At 36.3% G+C, this 22,970-nt stretch overlaps 1 protein-coding gene across 1 annotated transcript in view; it reads right to left on the reverse strand.

The window, feature by feature from the left end:
• Positions 1–16,564: 16,564 nt before the first annotated feature.
• The window catches only part of LOC136857251 (aryl hydrocarbon receptor nuclear translocator homolog), a 658,643-nt gene continuing 652,237 nt past the window's right edge, over positions 16,565–22,970 (reverse strand). Inside the window, exon 14 of the mRNA XM_068225109.1 lies at positions 16,565–19,109. Coding sequence (XP_068081210.1) covers positions 18,996–19,109 — 114 coding nt within the window. The 3' untranslated portion in view covers positions 16,565–18,995. The remainder of the gene's footprint in view (positions 19,110–22,970) is intronic.

Raw genomic sequence — 22,970 nt, forward strand, 5'->3', positions numbered from 1 at the left:
AATGAACATGTAAGTAGTAGGAAAAACTCATAATAATAGTAATTAACTTAATGGCAAGAAAAAGCAGACAAAAATTGATAGAATACAGGATTTTATAATTTAAAAAATCAGTTTCTTTTTTTTAATAATAGTTTAATCTTTTATCATAATTTATTCCAATTGTAGTCATTGCTTGTCAAATTAGCACTAATATGGAATCAAATTGGAGAAGACAATTCCTTTTAATTTAATTCCTGAAAGCAGTCGGGTTTGTCTGGAGGTAGAGAATTTGATAAAATACCCATCAAAATTATCTAGTGTTTATGGCGTTCTGGGTATGTCTCTTCATGTCTTATGACCTTCACATGTGATGCTCAATTTTTTTAAATTAAATGTAATTTCATTTTTATTTTCATAAGAGGGGAATGGGAAACCATGGAAAACCATCCTCAGGACAGGCAACAGTGGGCCCAGCCCACTGCCTCCCAAATTCAGAGCTGTAGAGCTAAAGCCTACTTTGCCTGGTGAGCATTCTACACAGTCCTATCTAGTTAGCTAGTAAGGATTGCCAACCTGCTAGAGGAGAAATGATTCTCCATTAACAAAAAAAGTGTTATGATGCCTATTAAGTCTGGCACATTGCAGATCAACAAATTACAGCAATAGAACCTTTTAGGTTATTAGGCCTACTCAGCCTAGTAACACAAAATGTTCTCTTGCTATAATATTCTCGATTAAACAAAGAAATCACAGTTTTAAAAATGCATTGAATTCAACTGCAATTTACAAACAGTTGATATGTAAACTGTATTTCACATTGCAGATGAAAAAATGGGGTTTTTATCAACTGGAGGTATCTCATGTGCTTCCTCTTAAAACAATAAACAACACCACTATTTCATTCACAACTTTATGATCAAAATTATTTCAAACATATAACCAATAAAATTGCAGTTTTGAATTACATATACCAAGTCATCTTCAAAGCCAATTAGATCACACATAACTACGCATCTGTATACAGCAGAACCCCAATTATCCATCATAATCAAGAGAACAGAAGGAATGGATGACTGGAAAAGACAAATAATCAGTTCAACTTCTTTGCAAGTAGTCCGTAACTTTCTTCTGAACTTTACCACTAGCAATTTTTTTCTTTTTTTTTTTTCTTCCTGATGTCCATTCTAATTCTCTGGAGTAAAATAATGTCTGAGAATGAAGCATCTTCTTCTTGCTCCATAAACCACATGAGGGTTTCTGCTGATTTAAGTGCACTTTATAGATAAATAAGAAATCAAGGTACAGTCTCTTCTTCCTCACTGTCCCAATTTGCTGTTTTCAAATTTTTCAATTATTCTAACTTTTGTTTCAATATCCAACACTTCGCATTTTCTCTCATCAACTTCCTTTGAAGACATTTTGTCCCTGAAAACGTTTATATGCTCAAAGGGGCAACTGGAGCTAAATGGACTAATTAACATGTTACAACCCTGTGATTGATTTCCTAAAACTTCTGGCTTGAACAGCAACCAATAAGGCTCCTGCTCACTTAACAAATGAGAATACCATGTGTCATGAATGGTAACTGTCTCTTCTTGGCTGCTTATACCTTATCTTTATAAGGGAAGCAACACTTTATTATATTCTCTTTGTTTTTCTTTTTTTTTGCTAGTTGCTTTACGTCGCACCGATACAGATAGGTCTTATGGCGATGATGGGACAGGGAAGGGCTAGGAGTGGGAAGGAAGTGGCCGTGGCCTTAATTAAGGTACAGCCCCAGCATTTGCCTGGTGTGAAAATGGGAAACCACGGAAAACCATTTTCAGGGCTGCCGACAGTGGGTTCGAACCTACTATCTCCCGAATACTGGCCACACTTAAGCAACTGCAGCTATCGAGCTCGGTTTTTATTATATTCTAGGAACAGAGATTAATTTAAAAATGGAAACTGATGACTCAGATGTTAGGTCCCTTTAAACAATAAGCATCATCAACAATTTCAAAAAAAAAGGGAAGACCGCTGGATGGATAATCTGATGATCAGAGAATTGAGAGACAGATAATCAAAATTTCACTGTATACTAATAGTCTGGACAGGACTATACTGAAATTTTAACTTTCTTCCTATCTTTTATCTTTCCTTGTTCTTTACAGAGTTAGTTCAGTTCCTAAAATGGTTTCTGACTTAGTAATAATGGATAGAAGTAAAAATAAAGCACACTCAAATTATGTGATTAAACTATATTGTTTAATAAAAACGGGTCTCAGCTACCATGTATGGAAATTTTTAATCTGACACCACTTAGGATGCCTGTGCATCAACTCCGACATTCTCTTGAATGGTGCAATAAACAGCAGACATGCCAACTTTCAAAAGTCAAAAATAAGGAGATATTTTTTGCAGCATATCCCAACATGAAAAATGAAATGGTGTATGGCTTTTAGTGCCGGGATGTGTCCAAGGACTTCGGCTCACCAGGTCCAGGTCTTTTGATTTGACTCCCGTAGGCGATCTGCTTGTCATGATGAGGATGAAATTATGGTGAAGACGACACATACACCCAGTCCCCGTGTCAGGGGAATTAACCAATTATGGTTAAAATTCCTGACCCTGCTGGGAATCGAACCTGGGACCCCTGTAACCAAAGGCCAGCACGCTAACCATTTAGCCATGGAGCTGGACATAGCCCAACATGTTACGACACATCATTAATGACGTAACTTTAAAGAATATTTAACACATTATACTACTCATTTTCCATTATGGACATTTTTCCCCGCCCTTTAAAAATCTGACTGCCTCTGCTGGGTTAATTAATTAATTAATTAATTAATTCATTCATTCATTCATTCATTCATTCATGAATACTGAAATACTGAGCTTTTGAGCACATGATTCTTCATTGTAACTGTCTTAGGCCTCTTCATAAATTTCTGAACTAGATTTATGCTCAAAGCATTGGCCTTGTTGAACATGTTGTAAGCTTTAATTTTTTCCCAGAATTCTTTTTCGTGAAGCTTTGATATGAATTGAGCTTCTGTCCTTGTAAATATGCTAAAAATAGTTTCACAGTCAGCACTGTTATGTGGAAATGATAAAATAAAAAGCATTACGTTAGAGATTCTGTCATATACAAGAACACCACCAGCTGATTGCATCCATCTTGCCTGTGCCCACTGAACATTGATTCTCTCCAGCTACTTAAAGGATGAAGAAAAACCTGGGATTTAAAAAGATACAGGAATACTAAATCTGTTCTCAAAATTGGGAAATAAGTCTCTGCAATCAGGAGAGGGGGAAGAAGGACAAAAAATAGGGAGTCCCACTTAAACCGGTGGAGTTGGCACGTCCAAAATTGGATCTCCGCTGGGTGATTACATTACTGTAATTTTGTGGATAAACACAAAATGTATCACAAGAGATCTTTTGCATGTTGGCATTGTATGATATGAGTAGCCACCTCATGAAAATTTACACAGAAAAAGAAAACTATCCTATTTTTATAAAAATATTGTTGCATTATATATTAATAAAGGGGAATTTGTGACTCATTTTGAAGGAAGGAAAACAGAACAATACACCAGCAACCAATAAAAAGCTCTTAAATTGTTGATCATAATATTATAACTCTTTATATCAACCATTTAAAAGGTAGTTTATGTAAAAAATTTAGTGCCATTCTGATGCAGAACACAAATAATATTGAGCTAATGAATATTAGGGCACATAACATGCCACTCTATGGGGGAAGACTTGTTCTCCTAAATACACTTTTAACTGTATCTGGACCGAGCTCAATAGCTGCAGATGCACAAGTGTGGCCAGTATCCAGTATTTGGGAGCTAGTGGGTTCGAACCCCACTCTCGGCAGTCCTGAAGATGGTTTTCCATGGTTTCCCATTTTCACACCAGACAAATGCTGGGGCTGTACCTTAATTAAGGCCACGACTGCTTCCTTTCCATTCCCAGCCCTTTCCTGTCCCATTGTTGCCATAAGACCTATCTGTGTCGGTGCAACGTAAAGCAACTTGTAAAAGAACACACATGGTAATTGTGAGAAATGCAATTGTCTCACATAGATTAGTCGTTTTCTAAATAAAATTAATATCTTAATTTACAAACAATCTAAAAATGTATTAAGTAGAATTATAAGGCAATTTTAAATACAGTTAAGTACAGTGCATGAAAAACTGAAAGTAAATCTTTACAAGTTTGACTGATCTTCATCTGAAATTGAACTTACACATAAACTAAATCACAGGATGATAAATACTACAACTACTTTCAGAGAATTATTCTGATTTATGAACTTTGAGGTGAAACGATCATGTCTGCCTGTGCAATGGCAACCTGAGATGATGTCATCTATAACCTTCACTGTGACTCTCAGAGCTATTTCAGTTATAGAAGAGGTCTTGTAAATCAGTTATCAACACTTCTCTCTAAGGCTTGAAATAAAGTATTCAAAGCACTTCACGCCTGTTCAATCAGTGTTTCGCCCCAGTGTAGCAGAGCAGTCGTTAGTACATACCTCCCCCAGTGCACTGTCACTGCCTAGTCCTATAAAGGCGGCTTCCAGTGGTGTCGTAACAGTGCACTAGCTGTCCAGTTTCTTAGATTTGTGTGTCAGTCAAACTAACAAGACCACTAGTACACTAGGGTGGAGCGCTGGTAATTCCATGTTTAAAAAGCCTAAAGAGCTTTGAGTACTTTAATTTTGCTATTAGTGAAATTAATTTAGGGTTCCCATCAGAATTTATTTTTGATATAAAATCTGTATATTGGTCACAAAATCCTATTAAGTTAATAGAACTATTCTTGTAAGATATTGTTGGCATGTATGTTTATCTACAAATGCCTTGTGAGCTCGTAAAGCAAAGTTATCTCCGTACAGGCCATGAAGGCCGTTGGAGGGGTGGAAGGTAAAGGTTTTCAATATTCGTAACCTCGGCACTTGATGGGGTAGAGTGGTTAGCTCTACGCCCCGCTGCCTTTGCCCGCAGGAATTAATCTGGGACTCATTTTTGGTGTAGGCTGAGTGAACCTCAGGACAATATGCACCTCCAGAAGTGGAAATCTGATTCCTTAAATTTTTTGACTTTCATTATCATCATCATCATCAGTTTTCCACTCCAGTTGCCCGGGTGTGGTTTACGAGCACTCTCCACTTCTGTCTGTCCATGTACCACTCTTCTCTTGCGGGTGAACCGAGCACGCCTTTTAATGCCTCGGCCAGGCAGTCTCTCCTTGTGAACTAGTATTTTATATATATATTTGGCTTTGTTAGTTCTACTGGGTTTAATGGTTTGGTAAGTATGATCTGTACAGGTGAGAGATGTGCATTGGAGATTATTCCTTAATGTTGACAGGCAGTAAGCCACAGAAAATGATCATTCTCTTTCCTTCTAACATCCCTTGTAAAGCTGAATGATATTAGCTTCGAGTTGATGCATCCATACATTGCAAGAAGTCTGCATTCAGCTTCTTGACATTCTTTGTCAATTGGTCCAAGCACTGGCTGGTTAGTTCAGTCACCTCTTAACAAACGTTAGTTCAGTCACCTCTTAACAAACAGGTTTTAAATTCTTCTTTCATGGAACTATAATGGACATCACTGTAGGTTTTAGAAATCTTATTTTCTCTCAACAAAATCCAGTCACTTACAAAGCTACATAAAAATAGAAAATCTTCAAATAGTATAATTATGAAATAAATGCAAATGGCTTAAGATGCAAAGCTGTTGCCTGGACAAAAAAGCTTGTTTAAATATTCAAGGCTACAACTACACTACCATGCAAATTGATGGAACAAAGTAATTTTTGCATAATGTTCCAAATGGCTGGCAATAGTGTGCTATACATTGCTTATTCTAAGATGGTAATGAATCTGTGACACAATTGTTTTAGGTTAAAAGTGTATTTATTTTGGTGTGTGTTACTTTTGAGGAATTTTAAGGTTTCTTTGTGCAATTACTAATATCTATGTTTTTCCAGGAAGAGTACTGTGGTTGTAGCATTATCTCAGAATACTTCCATGACCCAAAGAGTGTTAGCTACTAAATTTGGTGTCGGTGTAGACACTATAAAAAAAAAAAGTCAACTGATGAATTTTTTCTTCTCAGAAGAAGCAAATTAAACCCCAGGCTCATTGCTGTGGACTTGGCTTGCAAATGTGGGGAAAGGGGAGTGAATTTGCACATTTCTAACGTTCACTTTAGACTTCTGGTAGCTGGAAGGAAAGTTCACAAACCTGTAAAAAATCACCTTCTAACAGGGAAAAATAATGTGCAGGATACATTCCTCATGGGCACGTAGTCATCACGACTTGACAATGATAATAGTAACAGAGTTTTCAAGGGAAGAGGGTTCGATATGTGTATGCTGAGCGAAGAATGAGTCAACCACCTCAGCACATTTGCAACAGACCGTAAAACACCCCATGAAGATGATGTTTTGCTGGGGTGTTTCACACATGAAAGACCGAGACCCTCAGTACCAGTCGACAGGATTATGAACTGACCAGTACACCATATATTAGAAAGGAGAGTTGTTGGTGAGATGCAAAAGAGGTTTCCATATGGTGACGGAATTCTTCAGCAAGATTTGGTTCCTTGCCATACTTCAAAGAAAGTGAAGAAATTCTACAGTGAGATCAATATTCGTGCCTTAGAGCGGCCAGAGAACTCCCCTGACATTAATCCAATAGAAAACATGTGGGCTATTTGCAAAAGAAGACTCACATAACTTGGCTGTTCCACAAAAATATGCATAATAAGAGTCTCTACAGTATGGAATCTATGCCAAATTGTGTGAAGTAACTTATTAACGTAGACTTGCATTCCTCGACAACAGGTACATGGAAAGAAAACTTTTAAGACTCTTTTAGTGTTTGGGTAGAGTATTTAACTTACGATTATGTTTAATATCTCAATTGACAGATAAAAAGGAGGCTACCTGTTGAAAAAAATAAAATGAAAGTCTGAAACGTAGTTTTCATGAAATAGCACTTCAAAGTCAGCAAAATTTGTGCTAAATATGTAACATCACACGCATACTCTGTTATAAGACGGAGCTATGTAGACTCGCACGCTCAGCTGGAGCTTAGCTGTTGTTGTGAATACATCGTGGTCAGTAGTATAGAATAACGAGTTTAATAATAGAAAAGTTATTTGTCACAAGTCTATGAAATCCTCAAAATCCTGTGGCCGTTACAATGGTGATAGCCTACTGCCAATTATTTTATAAATTAATACAAAACCGGGAGAGTTGGCCATGCGGTTAGGGGCACACGGCTGTGAGCTTGCATCCGGGAGATAGTGGGTTCGTATACCACTGCCGGCAGCCCTGAAGATGGTTTTCCGTGGTTTCCCATTTTCACACCAGGCCTTAATTAAGTCCACGGCCACTTCCTTCCAACTCCTAGGCCTTTCCTATCCCATCGTCGCCATAAGACCTATCTGTGTCGGTATGACGTAAAGCCACTTCAAAAAAAAATAATAATAATAACACAAAAGTATGAGGAAAAGAGACTTCAGCTACAATGAAATGATCATAGTGATTTTACACTGCTATCAATGACACTGAACTGAGTATGTAACTTACACACTACACATAAGATTCTGTTTGTTTAAAACTGAGGTATTTTTAAATCTTTCAGATAGCCTATTCCCTCTTTGCTTTACCTTTGAACATTAACACAATTTTCTTTCTTTTCTGCGACTTAAATGCAACCAATATTTCTAACTGCACTCTTTAAAAAGCTGGTGAGACAGAATACATAAATACTCATTATGATTTGCAGAGCAGCAGGAAATTGCAGTGCAAGGTTCTCTATCATACCCAGCAGTATTTTCCTAGTTAAACTGATAACCTTCCACAGCACGTCCACTGCCCATGGCGTAACAACCCTGAAGGCCTGCAGATTACGAGGAGTCATGTCGTCAGCAAGGATACAGGTTCCCCAGAGAGAAGGTGACAGAATTAAATAGTTACAATCCTTAAATTGCATCAAGGAATAAAAGAATGGCAGTAACATCAAGGACAAGAAGAATTATGTATAGGATGCCCAGATTCTGTAGAGAGCTGTTAGGACCGTATCTCATTTAGCTCCTTAATTATATATATTAGCTTTATCATATCTTTACTGCTACAGTTCATCAAAACTCACAGGAATCAAATGCCTACAATACATCTCCAACTTTCTACAGTATGTCTTGAACATGTTTCAACCATACATACTGTATAGTAGTTATTTTTAAGAAAATTCTAACCCTGTGGAGATGGTTTATTTTCTTAAGGGGTTTCCTAGCAAATTTAAATTTCCAAAATTATTCAATATCTCTGCAACTTTTCGAGTGATGTTCTTGAAATATTATTCACCGATTTGTATGTGGGAAAGACGTTGTGTGATGCAATTGGCTATTAACAAAGTAAAGCAAATAGGGGCAATTTTTTATGTAGAATATGTCACCTGGGCTAGTGAACAATACAAACACGTCCAAAATCTAACAATGCTGGGCATAAAAGAGCTTATCAGGGGCATCTCAAAGTTAAGATGGTCGAATGTCATGGGGTGACTTCTGCTCTTTTGGATCCCCAATCACAGAGAGTGAAAAATGATTTGAAGATCATGGATGTGAAGGTTTAGATCAGGGCCTCTCAAATGCCCAAAATGTCACCCGTGCAAACCGAGGCGCAGAAGTCCTGTTCACAGTGCATCGGTCCCACTCGACTCGGACTGGAGCTTCTTTTCGGGGTGACTCGGCTAAGCTCAGCTCGCATTTGGAGCGCTTCGGATCAAATGAGGAAGAGGTAGAAAGGTGGAGCAAGTGAGACAGGCGTGGGGAAAGAGAGAGACAGCGCTATTTCTCCAAATCGAGGAGTGGGGTTCTGCACTCTGTTCAACCAAGCGAAGCCGTCTTTTGTACCTTGCACCGAGCAATGCACTGATGCATGCACCCTGAAAGGCCTTGGTTTAGATGAACTAAATAACAAGACAACTATGAATCAATCCATTAACGAGTCCATGACATGACTGAAATATTCACTCTTCCACATTTCCTATCTTTGATTCAGTAAGATAATGGAAACAGGATCAAAATGTTTTGTTTATGTATACATTCTTACAGTTTATGCGGTGCCAATATTTTTAACCCTTCTAGAAAGCAGAGGGCATTTTCTAGCAGCTGAACTACCATGAGACTAACACATGAACATTTTTAAATGAAAGCAATTTGGTTCATCCTGGAAAATAGCTATATCTGAAGATTTCTGAAAAATTTAAGTAAATTATGGTACCTACTTAAATGACAAAAAATGAGGCCAAAGAGAAACTTTGTTCTTTGACCAAGAGAGTAACTAATGCAATTTAAACAACAAATATCATGCAAGGAAAGAGCAATGTTTTGCCTTGCATTGAAGACCGATCAGTATACTTCATACAGAATAAATAAATAATAGTCCAGACATTATGTTTAAATAGTGCGGTAGGGAGAAAGAAAGAAAGAAGGAAAGAAGAAAGAAAGAAATAAAGAAAGAGATAGATATCAACAGAAGCATAAGAATGACAATCTATAAACAATGAATTTACAACAATAGGTCCACCTAGCCTAGCAATCAATACTATACATTTCATCATTCACATAACCAATAAAGAACTTTATAAGACTACTAAAATTTATATTCTGAACAGTGATTAAAAGGTTAAGATGTTTTTGCTAAGCTAAACGTTTCAGGCATTCCAGAGTAAAATATTAAAGATGATTTTTATTTTATTTTAATGTAACTTACAAGGTTTTCAATCTGTTGAAAACACAAGTTAAATATAAATATTACACTATAACATACCTGTAAACGAAAACACATAATTAAAACAAGAAATAAAAATACAAAATATTAAACAAAGAATGACATATTTCGTTCCTGAAAGAACATTATCAGATACTATTAAATCACACTCAGAAATTTAGAATATTTATGATTATTTCTGTTTAACACGTTAACGTCGACGTGTACATTTGCTTTTTTGGTGGTTAGCTGCGGAAACGCGATATACATATTTCAGGTTGTTGTGGATTACAGATGTGCGTAATTTCATTCGTAGATGATAATCAAAGACATAATTTATGTTCAAAGTTACTATTTTTGTGCCCCCCCCTATTGGGGTGACATATGGTTATTAGGTTGAAAATGCAACAGAGAAAGAACAGGGGTGACAGCATTTTTTTACCTTTGTTGTTGTGGAACACTGTGCTCTGTGTTGTGAGCTTTTGGTTTACATGCTTTTCAACGAGTTCCTTGTAATTTACAGTTTTCTGACAAGAATTTAATTCATGTTATATGTGTTTCTGTGTCGAGTGAGCCATGATTACCGATAGAGAGATAGAAGAAGAACTTGAAAAGGGTTCGAGTGTTAAATCAAGTGATGTGGACATTTCGGATTTGCAATGTGATGCCACCTTTTCTGAGTCGGAATTGGACAGTAGTTTTTGTAGTGAGTACACTAGCAAAGAATCCGGTGCTGCGTCGTGCGATGATTCTACCATATCACCAGCCAGTGACAATTACTGGGGAACATTTTCAGATTTGCAGAAACATTTTTTATTCACATGTAGCCCTGGTTTAAAATTTCCTCTGAGTGCTAAATCTCAACCAGTTGATTTCTATCGTGCGATAGTTACTGACGATATCATCAATATGATGGTGCATGAGACCAACCAAAATGCAAGGAATGTGTTGCAAGGGAAACGTTTGAGTAGGTGGAGTAGATTCACTCAGTGGACTGATATCAATTGTACTGACATGAAAAAGTTTAGGTTTATTGATGTGGATGGGATTAGCACAGTTTCCCAAACTACATAATTATTGCTCAAGAAAGAAAAGACTGTATAAAAACTATGTTGGGGGTCATGTAATGAAGCGGGACAAGTTCTTACTAATTTTGCGTTTCCGGCATTTCAACAGTGAAGTGAATCGAGGTCAAGACAGGTTGTATAAAATCGCACCTCTTGTTCTAAAGCTCAACAAGAATTTCAAAGAACTAAATGAGCCACAAGAAACATTAGTTATTGACGAATCTATGATCCCCTTCAGGGGAAGACTAATATTTCAACAGTTTATTCCAAATAAGGCTCATAAATATCGGGTGAAGGTATTCAAACTATGTGATACAGACGGCTATACCTACACCACAAAAGTGTACTGCGGCAAAAGGGACAACTGCTAACGCAGCACTACCACATGCTACAGCTGTTGTGATGGAACTTATGGAGCCTTATTTAGACAGTGGATAAATTTTGTTCGCAGACAATTTCTACACGTCTGTTGATCTGGCGAATAAACTCCTAGCTAGACGCACTCACCTGGTTGGTACCTTGCGGAAGAATAGAGTTGGGCTTCCGCCAGGTCTAAAAGAAAAAGTCAAGAAAAGAGAATTGGTTGCTAAGGAATCACAGAATGGTACCCTAGCACTGAAGTGGATGGACAAGCAAGAGGTTTGTATGCCCTCAACTAAGCACCAGTTAGAATTTGTATCTTCAGAAAAACATGATAAGAGTAATAGGGAAATTTTCAAACCATCCATAGTTACTGACTACAACAAAGCAAAGTCTGGTGTTGATGTATCTGATCAGCCATTGTCCTATAATACATCTGTTTGGAAAACTGTCAGGTGGTATCACAAGGTAGTGATGGAACTACTAATTGTAATGAGCTTGGTGAATTCGTGGATTGCATTCAGAAACTATCAAACAGTGCCAAAGCTGCAGAAAATGTCCATCACTACCTTCAAGGAGAAATGTGCTCTTGAACTGATGTGCTTGTCGGATGAAGTAGAAACACCTTGTCTCCTTGTGGAGACGGAAGAAACTGAAAAGGCTGGAAATTCCACACGGAAGAGAAGGAAATATTGCACCATCTGCTACAAAGAGGCTAATGAAACTGGAGGTTGAGAGGCTGCAAGGAAGGCGAAGAAAGTAACAACATACTGTACACATTGCCCGGACAAAGCATTCTTATGCAAACCTCACTATGAGTTGGTTCACAAGTGATGTGCATCTTGTAAAAACTGTTATCATTTCATATCATTTATACTATGTCATAAATTCAATGACTAGCATGACATATCATCATCTGTGTTGTTTTCTTTTGTAATTTTAACTTTCCTTAGAACAATGCAGCTCCATTGATCTAATAATAACTATTTCTAAAGTTATGTACCACAAGTATGTAAGAATAAAGCAATAATAGACTCTGATCCACATTATTTTCCTTGTCATTAATAACTGAATTCTGATGGTTGCATATGTCACCCCATACAGGGTTACAAATGCCAGAGAAATTCCACTGTCTGTTGCACAATGCACAGCGTGCTGAGAAAGGAATGGGCACCGCACTGCACTCTATGAACACCTTACGTGAGCAAGCAATGCAATACAATGGCGAAAGGTAGCGCTAGTTTTGCGCGACAGCCTAAAGTTGAGAGGCCTGGACACACTAGCGAGTTACCTCATGAGGGGGTGACGTACAATATTTTGTACAAGCGTCCGATCGTCTTCAACGTGTTAAATACTTAGTAACTGTAAATGCTGGAGTAGAGACAAAGGAGGACATCATTAAGATAAGTTCCAGATTTCAAGTTCCTAAGTATTAAACAGAAATAAACAGAAATATTCTAAATATCTGAGTGAGATTTATTAGAATCTGATGATGTTCTTTCAAGAATGAAATATGTCATTCTTTGTTTAATAGTGTGTATTTTTATTCCTTGTTTAATAATGTGTTTTGTACAGGTATGTTACAGACTAATATTTATATTTAACTTGTGTGTTTTGACAGACTGAAAAGCTTTTAAGTTACATTTAACTGAGTCTACATTGGAAAGTATGGCTTCCTTTTTAACTAAAAATGTATTTAATCAAGATTCCACAATAATTCTTACCACCTGCTAATGTATAAAAGCGATGTATGCAAAATGCATTTTGTTATAAGTAAATATGGTATACTGTGCAGCACATTCAACTAGTTTTTTTATCATAATCAATATCCAGATTTATATTTAGGTGAAATTCAACTCATACTGCCTACAGCGGAGACACTGAACACATTTCACATATTTTCAAGCAGGAGCTGTACCAGTGTCTTCTGCCTCTTGTCTGCATAAGAAAGATATAAGTTAATGCACGTTTGGAGTATTGTAATACTACCTGTATATGTTTATGGCCAGTTTTATTTCAATTTCCTTAACAGTTTTGAACTTGTTTGGCATGTAGAAACATTTGTAAAATGCCTGAGAATAAGTTTTATAAAATAATAATAATAATAATAACAGAAAACTGTATACAAAATGTGCAATTGGATTTACAATATTCCTACAAGAATTTTGTTACCTTGAAGCATGTGCTAAAATGGCAACGTTCACATTGGCTCCTCTGTGACATACAGCTTTACAAAATGGGTTGGGGTTATGGTAAAACAAGTAACTTCCCTAAAAATGACATAAAGGGCTTAGAAAAAGATGCATATTACAAAGGAGAAAAAAAAAAAGATTCCAAAGAATTCATTAGTGAAATAGGTAATGATTCTGTAGCAATCATCATCTTTCTAACTGCCCCCTCACAGAATGTTAACTCACATGACCCAGGGTAATGCCAAAGATAATTACAGCAATCACATTTTATGATTTTCCACCCGAGTTATTTTGACTTTTTAGAATTTTTAAAGCACAAATAAAACACAAATTTCTTTTCAGACAAACTATTCTCCACTCCAGTATGCCAGCATGTCAAGGAAATTTTTTCAGATAAAATATGAGGAGGAATATAAAAGTGGAGAGGCTAATTAGCTTGGTGTTCTGTACCTTAAAACAGCAATTCACCACCACTGGATATAAGGTAGAAAGCAGCAACTTACATTTCTCTTTTATGGAATTGTATGTTGTACTTAAAGAATACAGTTCACACAAAATAAAATACATACAAGGAATACATTTTTAGCATATTATTCACTGGTTGAGAAGATAATCAACTAAAATCTATGGACCTTGTGATGCTTGTTATTTTGTATGAGCTTTCATTCTTATTTGGTAAGTCACTGCTACCCATTTGTGTAGTCCTCTCTGTATTACATTCTATCGTAATAGTTCCACATACAGTTGGGGAATGTGGTTCAGCACAATGAGGTAGCACTTGTTATTCCCATTGCATAATGATGAGGTAATCCTAACTTTTTACACTGAAAGCAGATTGAGATAAATAAACTGGAATCTACACTTTACAGATTTTTTCTTTTTTTTAATCAGTTCTCGGACTTGTCTGATGTAGCTTTCAAATCTGTCTCACCTTACCCTATCCCACCCCATTCTTCCAATAAATCTATGTACTAATCTTCCCACTACAGACTGCCGAGCCCTCCAAATTCAACCTGCTAGTCTCTCACACATATAACCTCGCCACGATTTTAGTAAACACCCATGCATGTCACTATCAGTCTTCTGAGGAGATACTATGAATGTTCAGGTATTGCCCAGTTGATCTGAATTGATCTGGATTGATGTAGTTATCCACACCACCCTATCTTGGGTTAATCCTTTCATAACTATCACACCACTATCATCTGTTTGTTATACTGATCCCTTCATCTCCCTCAGCAATTTTTATCCCATACACCTCCCTCCAAAGCTAAATGAAACGAATCCTGCATGTCTCAGAATTTGACCAACCAACCTATCACTCCAATGAGTCCAATATAGCCATATCATTATTCTCTTCACACCTACTTAGTTCAATATCTCTTCGTCTGTGATCTGATCAACCCAACTTATAACACCGATATTTCAATGGCCTCTATTCCCTTTTTATGGTTACTGTCCATGTTTCACTCCCATATAGTGCCATGTTCCATATGAATGCTTTCAGAAGCCTGACATGTATATTATGTTCGTGATGAGCAGCCTTTTCTTTTTCACAAAGGCTTTCTTCGCTGATGCTCACCAACATTTTATGGTCTGCTTGCTTCTTCCATCATTGGTTATTTTACTTTCTAGGTACAGACTAACAGTAATTAATTAATACATGCACCATTAAACAAAACTTTACCCCCTTATGTTTTGATTCACTCAGCATATATGCTGTAAGCAAACTTAAATAGGATAAAGTAACCAGAACCTGCCACAGATCAATGGTGATAAATTAATATACACACACCTACATGAATTTTAACCTCTTTAAGCCTTGCTTGATGCCGCATATATGGCATAACCACACCAATAATATGCTATTTTGCAGAACTTAACTGTGACTCATCAATTTACAAATTAACTGCCATATTTTTAATGCGATGAAGTATACACATGTCATGACCTGTCACCAACAAAGTCAATACCTTGACACAAAAATATCCCACTGGCACTATGCAAAATACAAGGCCTATCCAAAATATAACTGAACTTTTAAAATACTGTACAATGTGAAGTTTTAGCAATTTCTGGTAAGTGCTGTTGTGTAGCGGTACCCTTCCTAATTAACTAGCCATTTGCTGCATATTTTTGAAACAATTAGTTATTGCTCAGCAGCTGTTAATTCGCAAATGTGTATAGTATGTGTTGCAAGTGAGATGTATGAATATTACGAGCAGTATATCAACATTTGTTTCTGCATCAAACTGGGAGAGAGGTTTACAGAGATGTACCAAAATCATCACAGTGGTGTGGAAAAAATTCGAGACCAAAGTAAGTGCAGCAGGCCTATTTCAGACTCTCTTTTCTTATCAACAGGTTGTGCACCTAGAATTCCAACCTGATGGTCAAACAGTGAACTGATGCTATCAGTTGTGAGATGTTTGAGAGAAAATGTCAGGAGAAAAAGACCAGAAACAATATCCAGAGCCGCCATCATGACAACATGCCAGCTCACACATCACTGTTGATTCAAGAATTTTTGATAAACACGAAGACAACTGTAATCCCCTATCCACCCTACTTGCCTAACATAGCCCTGGCAGAATTTTTATTTATTTTTCAAACTGAAATTCACCCTGAACATATGACAATTTTAGTCACCCGGAGAGGTCAAACTGGAATTGCAGACGGAACTGTGCATGACCCACCAAACTGCCTACCAGGACTGCTTCAATGAGCAGAAATGGTGTTGGAAGCATTGTATTAATGGAGAAGGGGGGACAAAGCTAACTAGGCTGCAGGCAAGACCTCTTAAGATTTTCAGAGTTCAGTTATTTTTTTTAACAAGTCTCATACTTAAGGATCATTCATAGTTACAAAATACCTACAATGGCAACGATGATCTTCCCCTTATAAAGCATGATCAAATGAAATCCTCGATTTTGTATTTACGAATGTATTGTACAGCGCTCGGGCAGTTTGGTCCCCAACATTCTTAAGATTTATATCCTCTATTAATTATAACTCTATTCGGGTATGATTCTCAAATATTTAGGTATTCTTCACCAGAATTACTTTCAGACCCCAGACTGTATATAGAACTTTTACCTATTATGTTTGGTCCTTATTAGCTGTTACCTTGTGCTAATTGTTTATGAATCTCAGATAATTAATTAAAGTATAATTAATTAAAATCATTTAACAAATTTTATTTTGAACACAATATTATGGTCAATGAGGTATCCAATAACAACATGCCAAAATATATCAAGCACATACAGTAAACTGAGGATGCTTTCAAAGGAATGTATTCATTGGGTAGTTTAGATTTAGACATGGGAGACAACATGCCAATTTTATATTATAAACAGCAAGAATAACTGCCAAGGCAAGAATCAGAAAAATGTTCAGGTAAGAATCCTATCCAGAAATATTTACAGAACTATTGCTCCACAATGTGTACAGTTCAACTACTGGTACTATTTTTTGAGAGTTTCAGTATCATAAACACTGGGCATTCATGGTGAAATATGAGATATTATGCAGACAATAAATTATAGGAAGTTTTGAACCATTAGAAGGGTCTATTTCAGACTCACAAGTTACCATTTCACAAGCTCATTGTTTCACAACATTAAAAAAAGATGTTGGTTTCATGACTTTTCACGAATTATACAGACAAAAATTAGCTGTCCATTCTATTTTATGGAATTGTTAGCTGTTCTCATGTGATTGTGAAAATATATGATTTTTTAACTATGGTATTGTATGGCTTTGTAAAATTTCTTACAATCATGAAAAGCACAAAAAAAGAAGGCAATATTCTCCCAAGGATTCACAGTTTGTGGGCAACAAAAGATAACCACAGGGTCATTGAGCCAGATCTAGCAGTTGCTCCTATTTACTCATGCCACGTGTCTCCCTCCTGTTTCCTGTATGACTCCTATTCACTCTTGTTCTCAATGCTATTAGGTAGAAAGAGAAGCTAAATAGTATAGCTGATAATCTTGTTAGACCCATTTAAACAATAATCAACAGTAGGGCTAGTATGTCATTTTCAAATTTTTCCCTATCATGGCTCAATATCATACAGTTATTATCCTTGTTCTCTGAGAGTTGAGAACCTTTTCTTCTGGTTTTCTTCTCTCAGGGCTGATAACCAACATGGTGTTGCCTCTATAACTCAAATTCAATTGGAATTTCAGTTGCGAGGCTGAGTGGCTCAGACGGTAGAGCGGCAACCTTCTGAGCCCACGAGTTGGCACACACGATTCTAATACTGTAACGCCAGAGCCAGAAAGTATTTCAAAAACGCCAGCCTTATGTCGGCACATTTACCAGCATGTAAAAGAACTCCTGTGGGACCAAATTCCAGCACCTATGAGTCTCCATACACCGCAAAAGTAGCCATAAAACAAATTATCTTATACATTTCAGCTGCATCAAAGTACAGGTACACCATAATAGAATGTTTGTATTATTAAAATGCTGCCAATAATATTTATAATAGGTAACATTTTATAAGTAACGCACTTTTAACTAATGTATGCTGGCTGAATATGATTTGAAAGCCAGCTTTCTCTGCATTCCTTGCATTTGGCATGCTGGCAACTGGATGGATTCAGCATTAAGTTCTAAACAAGTCTACCATTTTTTGAGTCCATGTGTTTGTGATAAAATACAATTGTTATCACTTCAATGGATATTATATAGTTAATATTTCTTCTATCATGGCGAGGTTCACCAGATGGTATTACCTCCAGAAGTGACCAACTGTTTTAAAATTGCACGTTTGTCAGTAAATTAAACAAAATTCCACTAAATACTTATAAAAACAAAACATTCGTCCAAAGTAACACGTGTAGATTAAATGTCAGTGGATCAGAAATCAATGCATACGTAAGTCATAATTTGCGAGGAAGTGATTTGTGAAACTGTAACTAGTAAGTTGAACGAAACAGACAGCAGACAGTAAACAGATCTCGAAACTGGTATACTCTTAGAGAAAAGTTTAGTTTTTCCCAAGACATGTCTTCTCCCATTCTGTATGTAAAGTATAATTATATAATATATTTCTATTGCAAGAAACTGCTTAGTTTCTCACTTTGGACCCAAGAAAATGAGATTTTGAGGGCTGATGCTCATATATATATATAAGTCATGACTGTTCCCATAGAACAATGCCATATATATGAGTAAAACCGATGGATATTTTTAAAAATACATATGCATTCCTCCTCGTTTAAATATATAAGAATTCTACATATTTAAATATGTGTACACTCACAAACATTCACACATTATGTACATAAAATGTTTGAACTTCAAAAAGAGTTCAAATAATCTTAACTATTTACATGATTGTAGGAGAAATTCTAGCCTAAACTGATACCAATACATAGGGCATCTCTACTTCCCTGAGAGTGTGATTTTTCACAAAGTGCTGGAAAATGCAGGAGCTAGAAATAGTCTTCAGTGTCACAGAGAAAAAAATTATACAAGGTACCAGTCTTAAAATCTCTGTGTCACATGAATTACAGTATGTGAGTAGAAAATCGCACAGAAATATTGACAGAGAAGTGTTCATTCTTCTGAGCTGCCATAAGGGACACAGGTTCACTGCCTTACACTCCCACGTCTTGCTTCACATTGCACACATTCAACTTCTCTGCACAATGCATCTTGTGGTGGTCTTGTTTCAGGTTATTCAGTAACTGTTGTTGCTTCTTGTGCTGTGCCTGGAACAATCAATTAAGTATAGTTAACAATTCAGTATAACCTGCCCTCATTTAAGAGAACATATTTTAATACCGTTAACAGTTTTATGCATGTCTAATACAGGTTCTTTATTTTAAAATTGTACACGGTAGGCATGATGCTTGTCATAAGGTGACCTTACCATACGCAGCCATGGCAGCGCAGTGATTTTCAGCCTCAGACCAGCAGCTGAGTGCAGTCATGATATGTTAATTCGTGAAATTTATAAATGAGGTCGCCTTATTGACTTTTGCAAGAATTTAGTACCTGCCATCACTCTAGTGTTAATACACTGATTTTGGCAGAGTAGTTTCTGAATGAATGGTTCTTAGTACAGTGTTGAATAGAAAAATGACATTTATATTAGAAAAACGGTACACATTGCTAATCAATCCATGGTAATAAAAGGGATGTTTTAAAGGATCATGCAATTATAGGCCTACTAAATCCCTGTAATTATTACCAGTGGGGGATGCTGAAAGGAAAAGTGTATCCAATAACCTACATGGGAAGAACTACAGGAGAACATCTAGCAATTTATATCGAATATCTCACAAGATGATATTGTCAAGTGTCAGCAAACCTGTTTAGGAGGGCCTGAGAACTGGGGGATGTTACTTTGAGCATCTCCTTTTAGGCTAGGTCTCTTAGTTTCACCAGAAACAGCATTCTATGAAAGGTGTTTGACTGTGCATTTCACCGGCTAACGAATGAGCATCATGTCGCAATTTGCCGTGACCTGTGTGATACTGCTGCACAGTATAAAATAAAGACTCTGTACCAACAAACTTAACTGCTGTATGCTTTTTCGTGATTAGAGGTGGACTGGGCTAACTTTAAGTTGTATAAGATTATCTGCATTGAAACTATCTTCTATTGAAGTCAATATTATTTTTTGTTCATTATTTATTATTATTATTATTATTATTATTATGATTATTATTATTATTTATCTGCAAATGTATATTCTCAGTCTTGTGTATTATGCATTTTAATCTTATTGATCGAAGTAACTGCATAGAATTGTTGTCATTGCATGCAAATTGTTTAATACTTAATCAATCTCAATGCTTCCAAGTAATTTTCAACAGGACAGTTATTGCTATCAATGCTTGACTTACCCAATAGAAGTCTATAGGAAGTCCAATAATCTTAAGTTTTGTTAAAGTATGTCTATTTATTTTAGAAACATGTTTTCAATCATTATGAAGGGGGAAAACTGAAATACTCTTGAGTACACAACTTTTTTGATTACTCCAATACTGTGACAAACTCAAGCCTATCAAGTTACTGGCTGTTGTAATTGGACTCCTGTACTCTTCTTAATATTAAAAATCAAGACACTATCTTTAATACTTGACTCTTTTAATGTCCGAGTGTAGATGAACAAGGCAGCATGAAGAAATCATTTATATAGTAGGAAGCTGCTGAATGGCTGCAGGAAGTAGAACAGTTGCAATCGTAAACAACTTATACAAGAGGCAATCACTATTGACAATGTGAATAAGCAAGGAAACAAGTATGTACTTTCATGGGGCTATTAATATCATGATTATAGACCTCCAGTTTTATGTGGAATTTGACCCACAGTGATACTACTTTTCATTTAGAAAATGTAACTGTCTTTGCCACGTTCTGAACCATGGTGCCTTGGCAAGAAGTCTGCGACTACGCCACTTGGTTATCACACTCCTGTGACAATGTGAATATGCACCACCAGAGTAGTAATAGGTTTTTATTGAGAGTATAAGATAAAACTGAAAATGAAGGATGGACTGTTTACTGCTATCAAATTTAAGAGTAAAAAACATACAGGCCATCAGCTTTGAATATTGTGTTTATAATATGTGAGATCTAATGAAATGTTCTGTATTACTAAGGTAAAGTAGAACCTCCATTATCCAAAACACTTTTAACAGAAATATTGTTTAACCAAAACGATCAGAAAAACATTTTAGTTACATTACAAAAATGACTTAAAGAAACATAATTTGTTATCTTATTCTGACCTTCTGCTAATAAAACGGTGGCATGACATAGTGGCTAGCAAACGATGGAAAAAAAAAAAACTTTTTCAGAAAAAATAGTAGGGCTACTGTATATTTACTGTACATGCACCATCGAACATTGTTTTGTTTTGTAAATACAGTGCAGTTGATCAATTTGGGTTTCCAGCATTGAAATACTTTGTCAACAATGTACTACATATGTAGCCTATTGTCTTCATTTACTTTCAACTAAACCTTCAAAAAAAAACTATTCTTAACATCTAAAAATGACATTCAATTATTATCCAAAATTCTGATTATCTGAAACCCCCTTCCCTACCTTTGTTTTGGTTATCAGTGATTTTGCTGGATTTCTTCTTTAAACATGGGACTAACTGAAAAATGTATCTCATGTTGTAAAAAATGATTTTATCCCAGTATTTTTAAAGAGTTGAAGTGGAAAAGACCCAGAAAAAATACTCAGAGCCATTGTTTTAAGTCAATTTAAATCTAGCACTATGCTTAAAATTCCAGATTTCATTTAATATACAGTATAATAAGTGTATGCCTACAACTCCACTTCACATACATATAACAGTACCAATCTGTGTGTGAATGTCCTGCAATTTGAAATGTATTGAAAATTAGGTTACTCCTGTACTCTGTTATCAAGCATTAGTATAGAAACAGTAAGAAAGGGTATATGAAAAGTGCACCTGTTAGAAAGAAGCACTAAATGGTCAGAGAAATCAATCTACAGTACCTATGTATATGTAATATAAAATCCCTATGTAAGTCCATCTTTCACAGCGATATTGAACGTTTTAACACCTGAAATTGGCACCAGATATAAGTTGCCATATCCTCTTTACAAGGGGGAAAAAAAGATTAACTGTTCAAAACCATGATTTTTGTACTTAAAAAAAAAAAGTTTCTTTCAGTGAAGTGGTTGAATTATCTTTGCCACGTTGATGCGCACAACTCCATTTATCGGCACAACTACATCAACCTCTGAACTCTTGATGCCTTCCACAGTGATACTGAGTAAATTACAATCTTTAGAAAGCTAAAACTGGCACCAGATTACATTATAAGAACAATATAATCATAATCATCACATCAGAACTTTTAATGAAAAATACCTTCACTATCAGTGAAGTGCACAAATTATTTTTACCATTCTGGTGAATGCAACAACATTAGTTCCATCTATAACCATGAGAGAGAACTCTTACAACTGAGTTTGGCAAGTAACATCTAACAAATTTTGATCCTGTAGGTATTCCCATGGTACTGCAAGGTGGAATTCCTTCTCAATAGAATTTCCCTCATTCAGTGAGATGAAATTGTCATTTTGGTGCACGTAGCAAAATAAACATCATTTACCATAGTAATTATGACTGTTGACCCCGTGTAAGTCTTATACATAAGATACACTAGGCGTAACATGTCATTTCATATTTCAAAGTACTTTACTTTTCACATATTAATTACAGTTATCAAAGGCAGGTTTACATAACAGCTGTACTGTAGAAGCATTTCTGTGTAGAAGCCATAGTAGATTATGTGAAATGTGGTGATCTGAACATATGCTTTGGGAAGGGGAAGGATTCAGAGTGATGCTGTAGCAGAATTGAATCCAATAGTTTTTCAGCATTAAACATTTATATAAAAACCAAACCCCATGGTGCAACAGCCCTGAAGAGCCGAGGCCTACCAAGCGACAGCTGCTCAGCCCGAAGACCTGCAGATTATGAGGTGCCATGTGGTCAGCACGACAAATCCTCTCGGCTATTATTCTTGGCTTCCTACACCGGGGCCGCTATCTTACCGTCAGATAGCTCCTCAATTGTA

The sequence above is a fragment of the Anabrus simplex genome, chromosome 1, assembly GCF_040414725.1.
Source record: "Anabrus simplex isolate iqAnaSimp1 chromosome 1, ASM4041472v1, whole genome shotgun sequence".
NCBI lineage: Eukaryota > Metazoa > Arthropoda > Insecta > Orthoptera > Tettigoniidae > Anabrus > Anabrus simplex.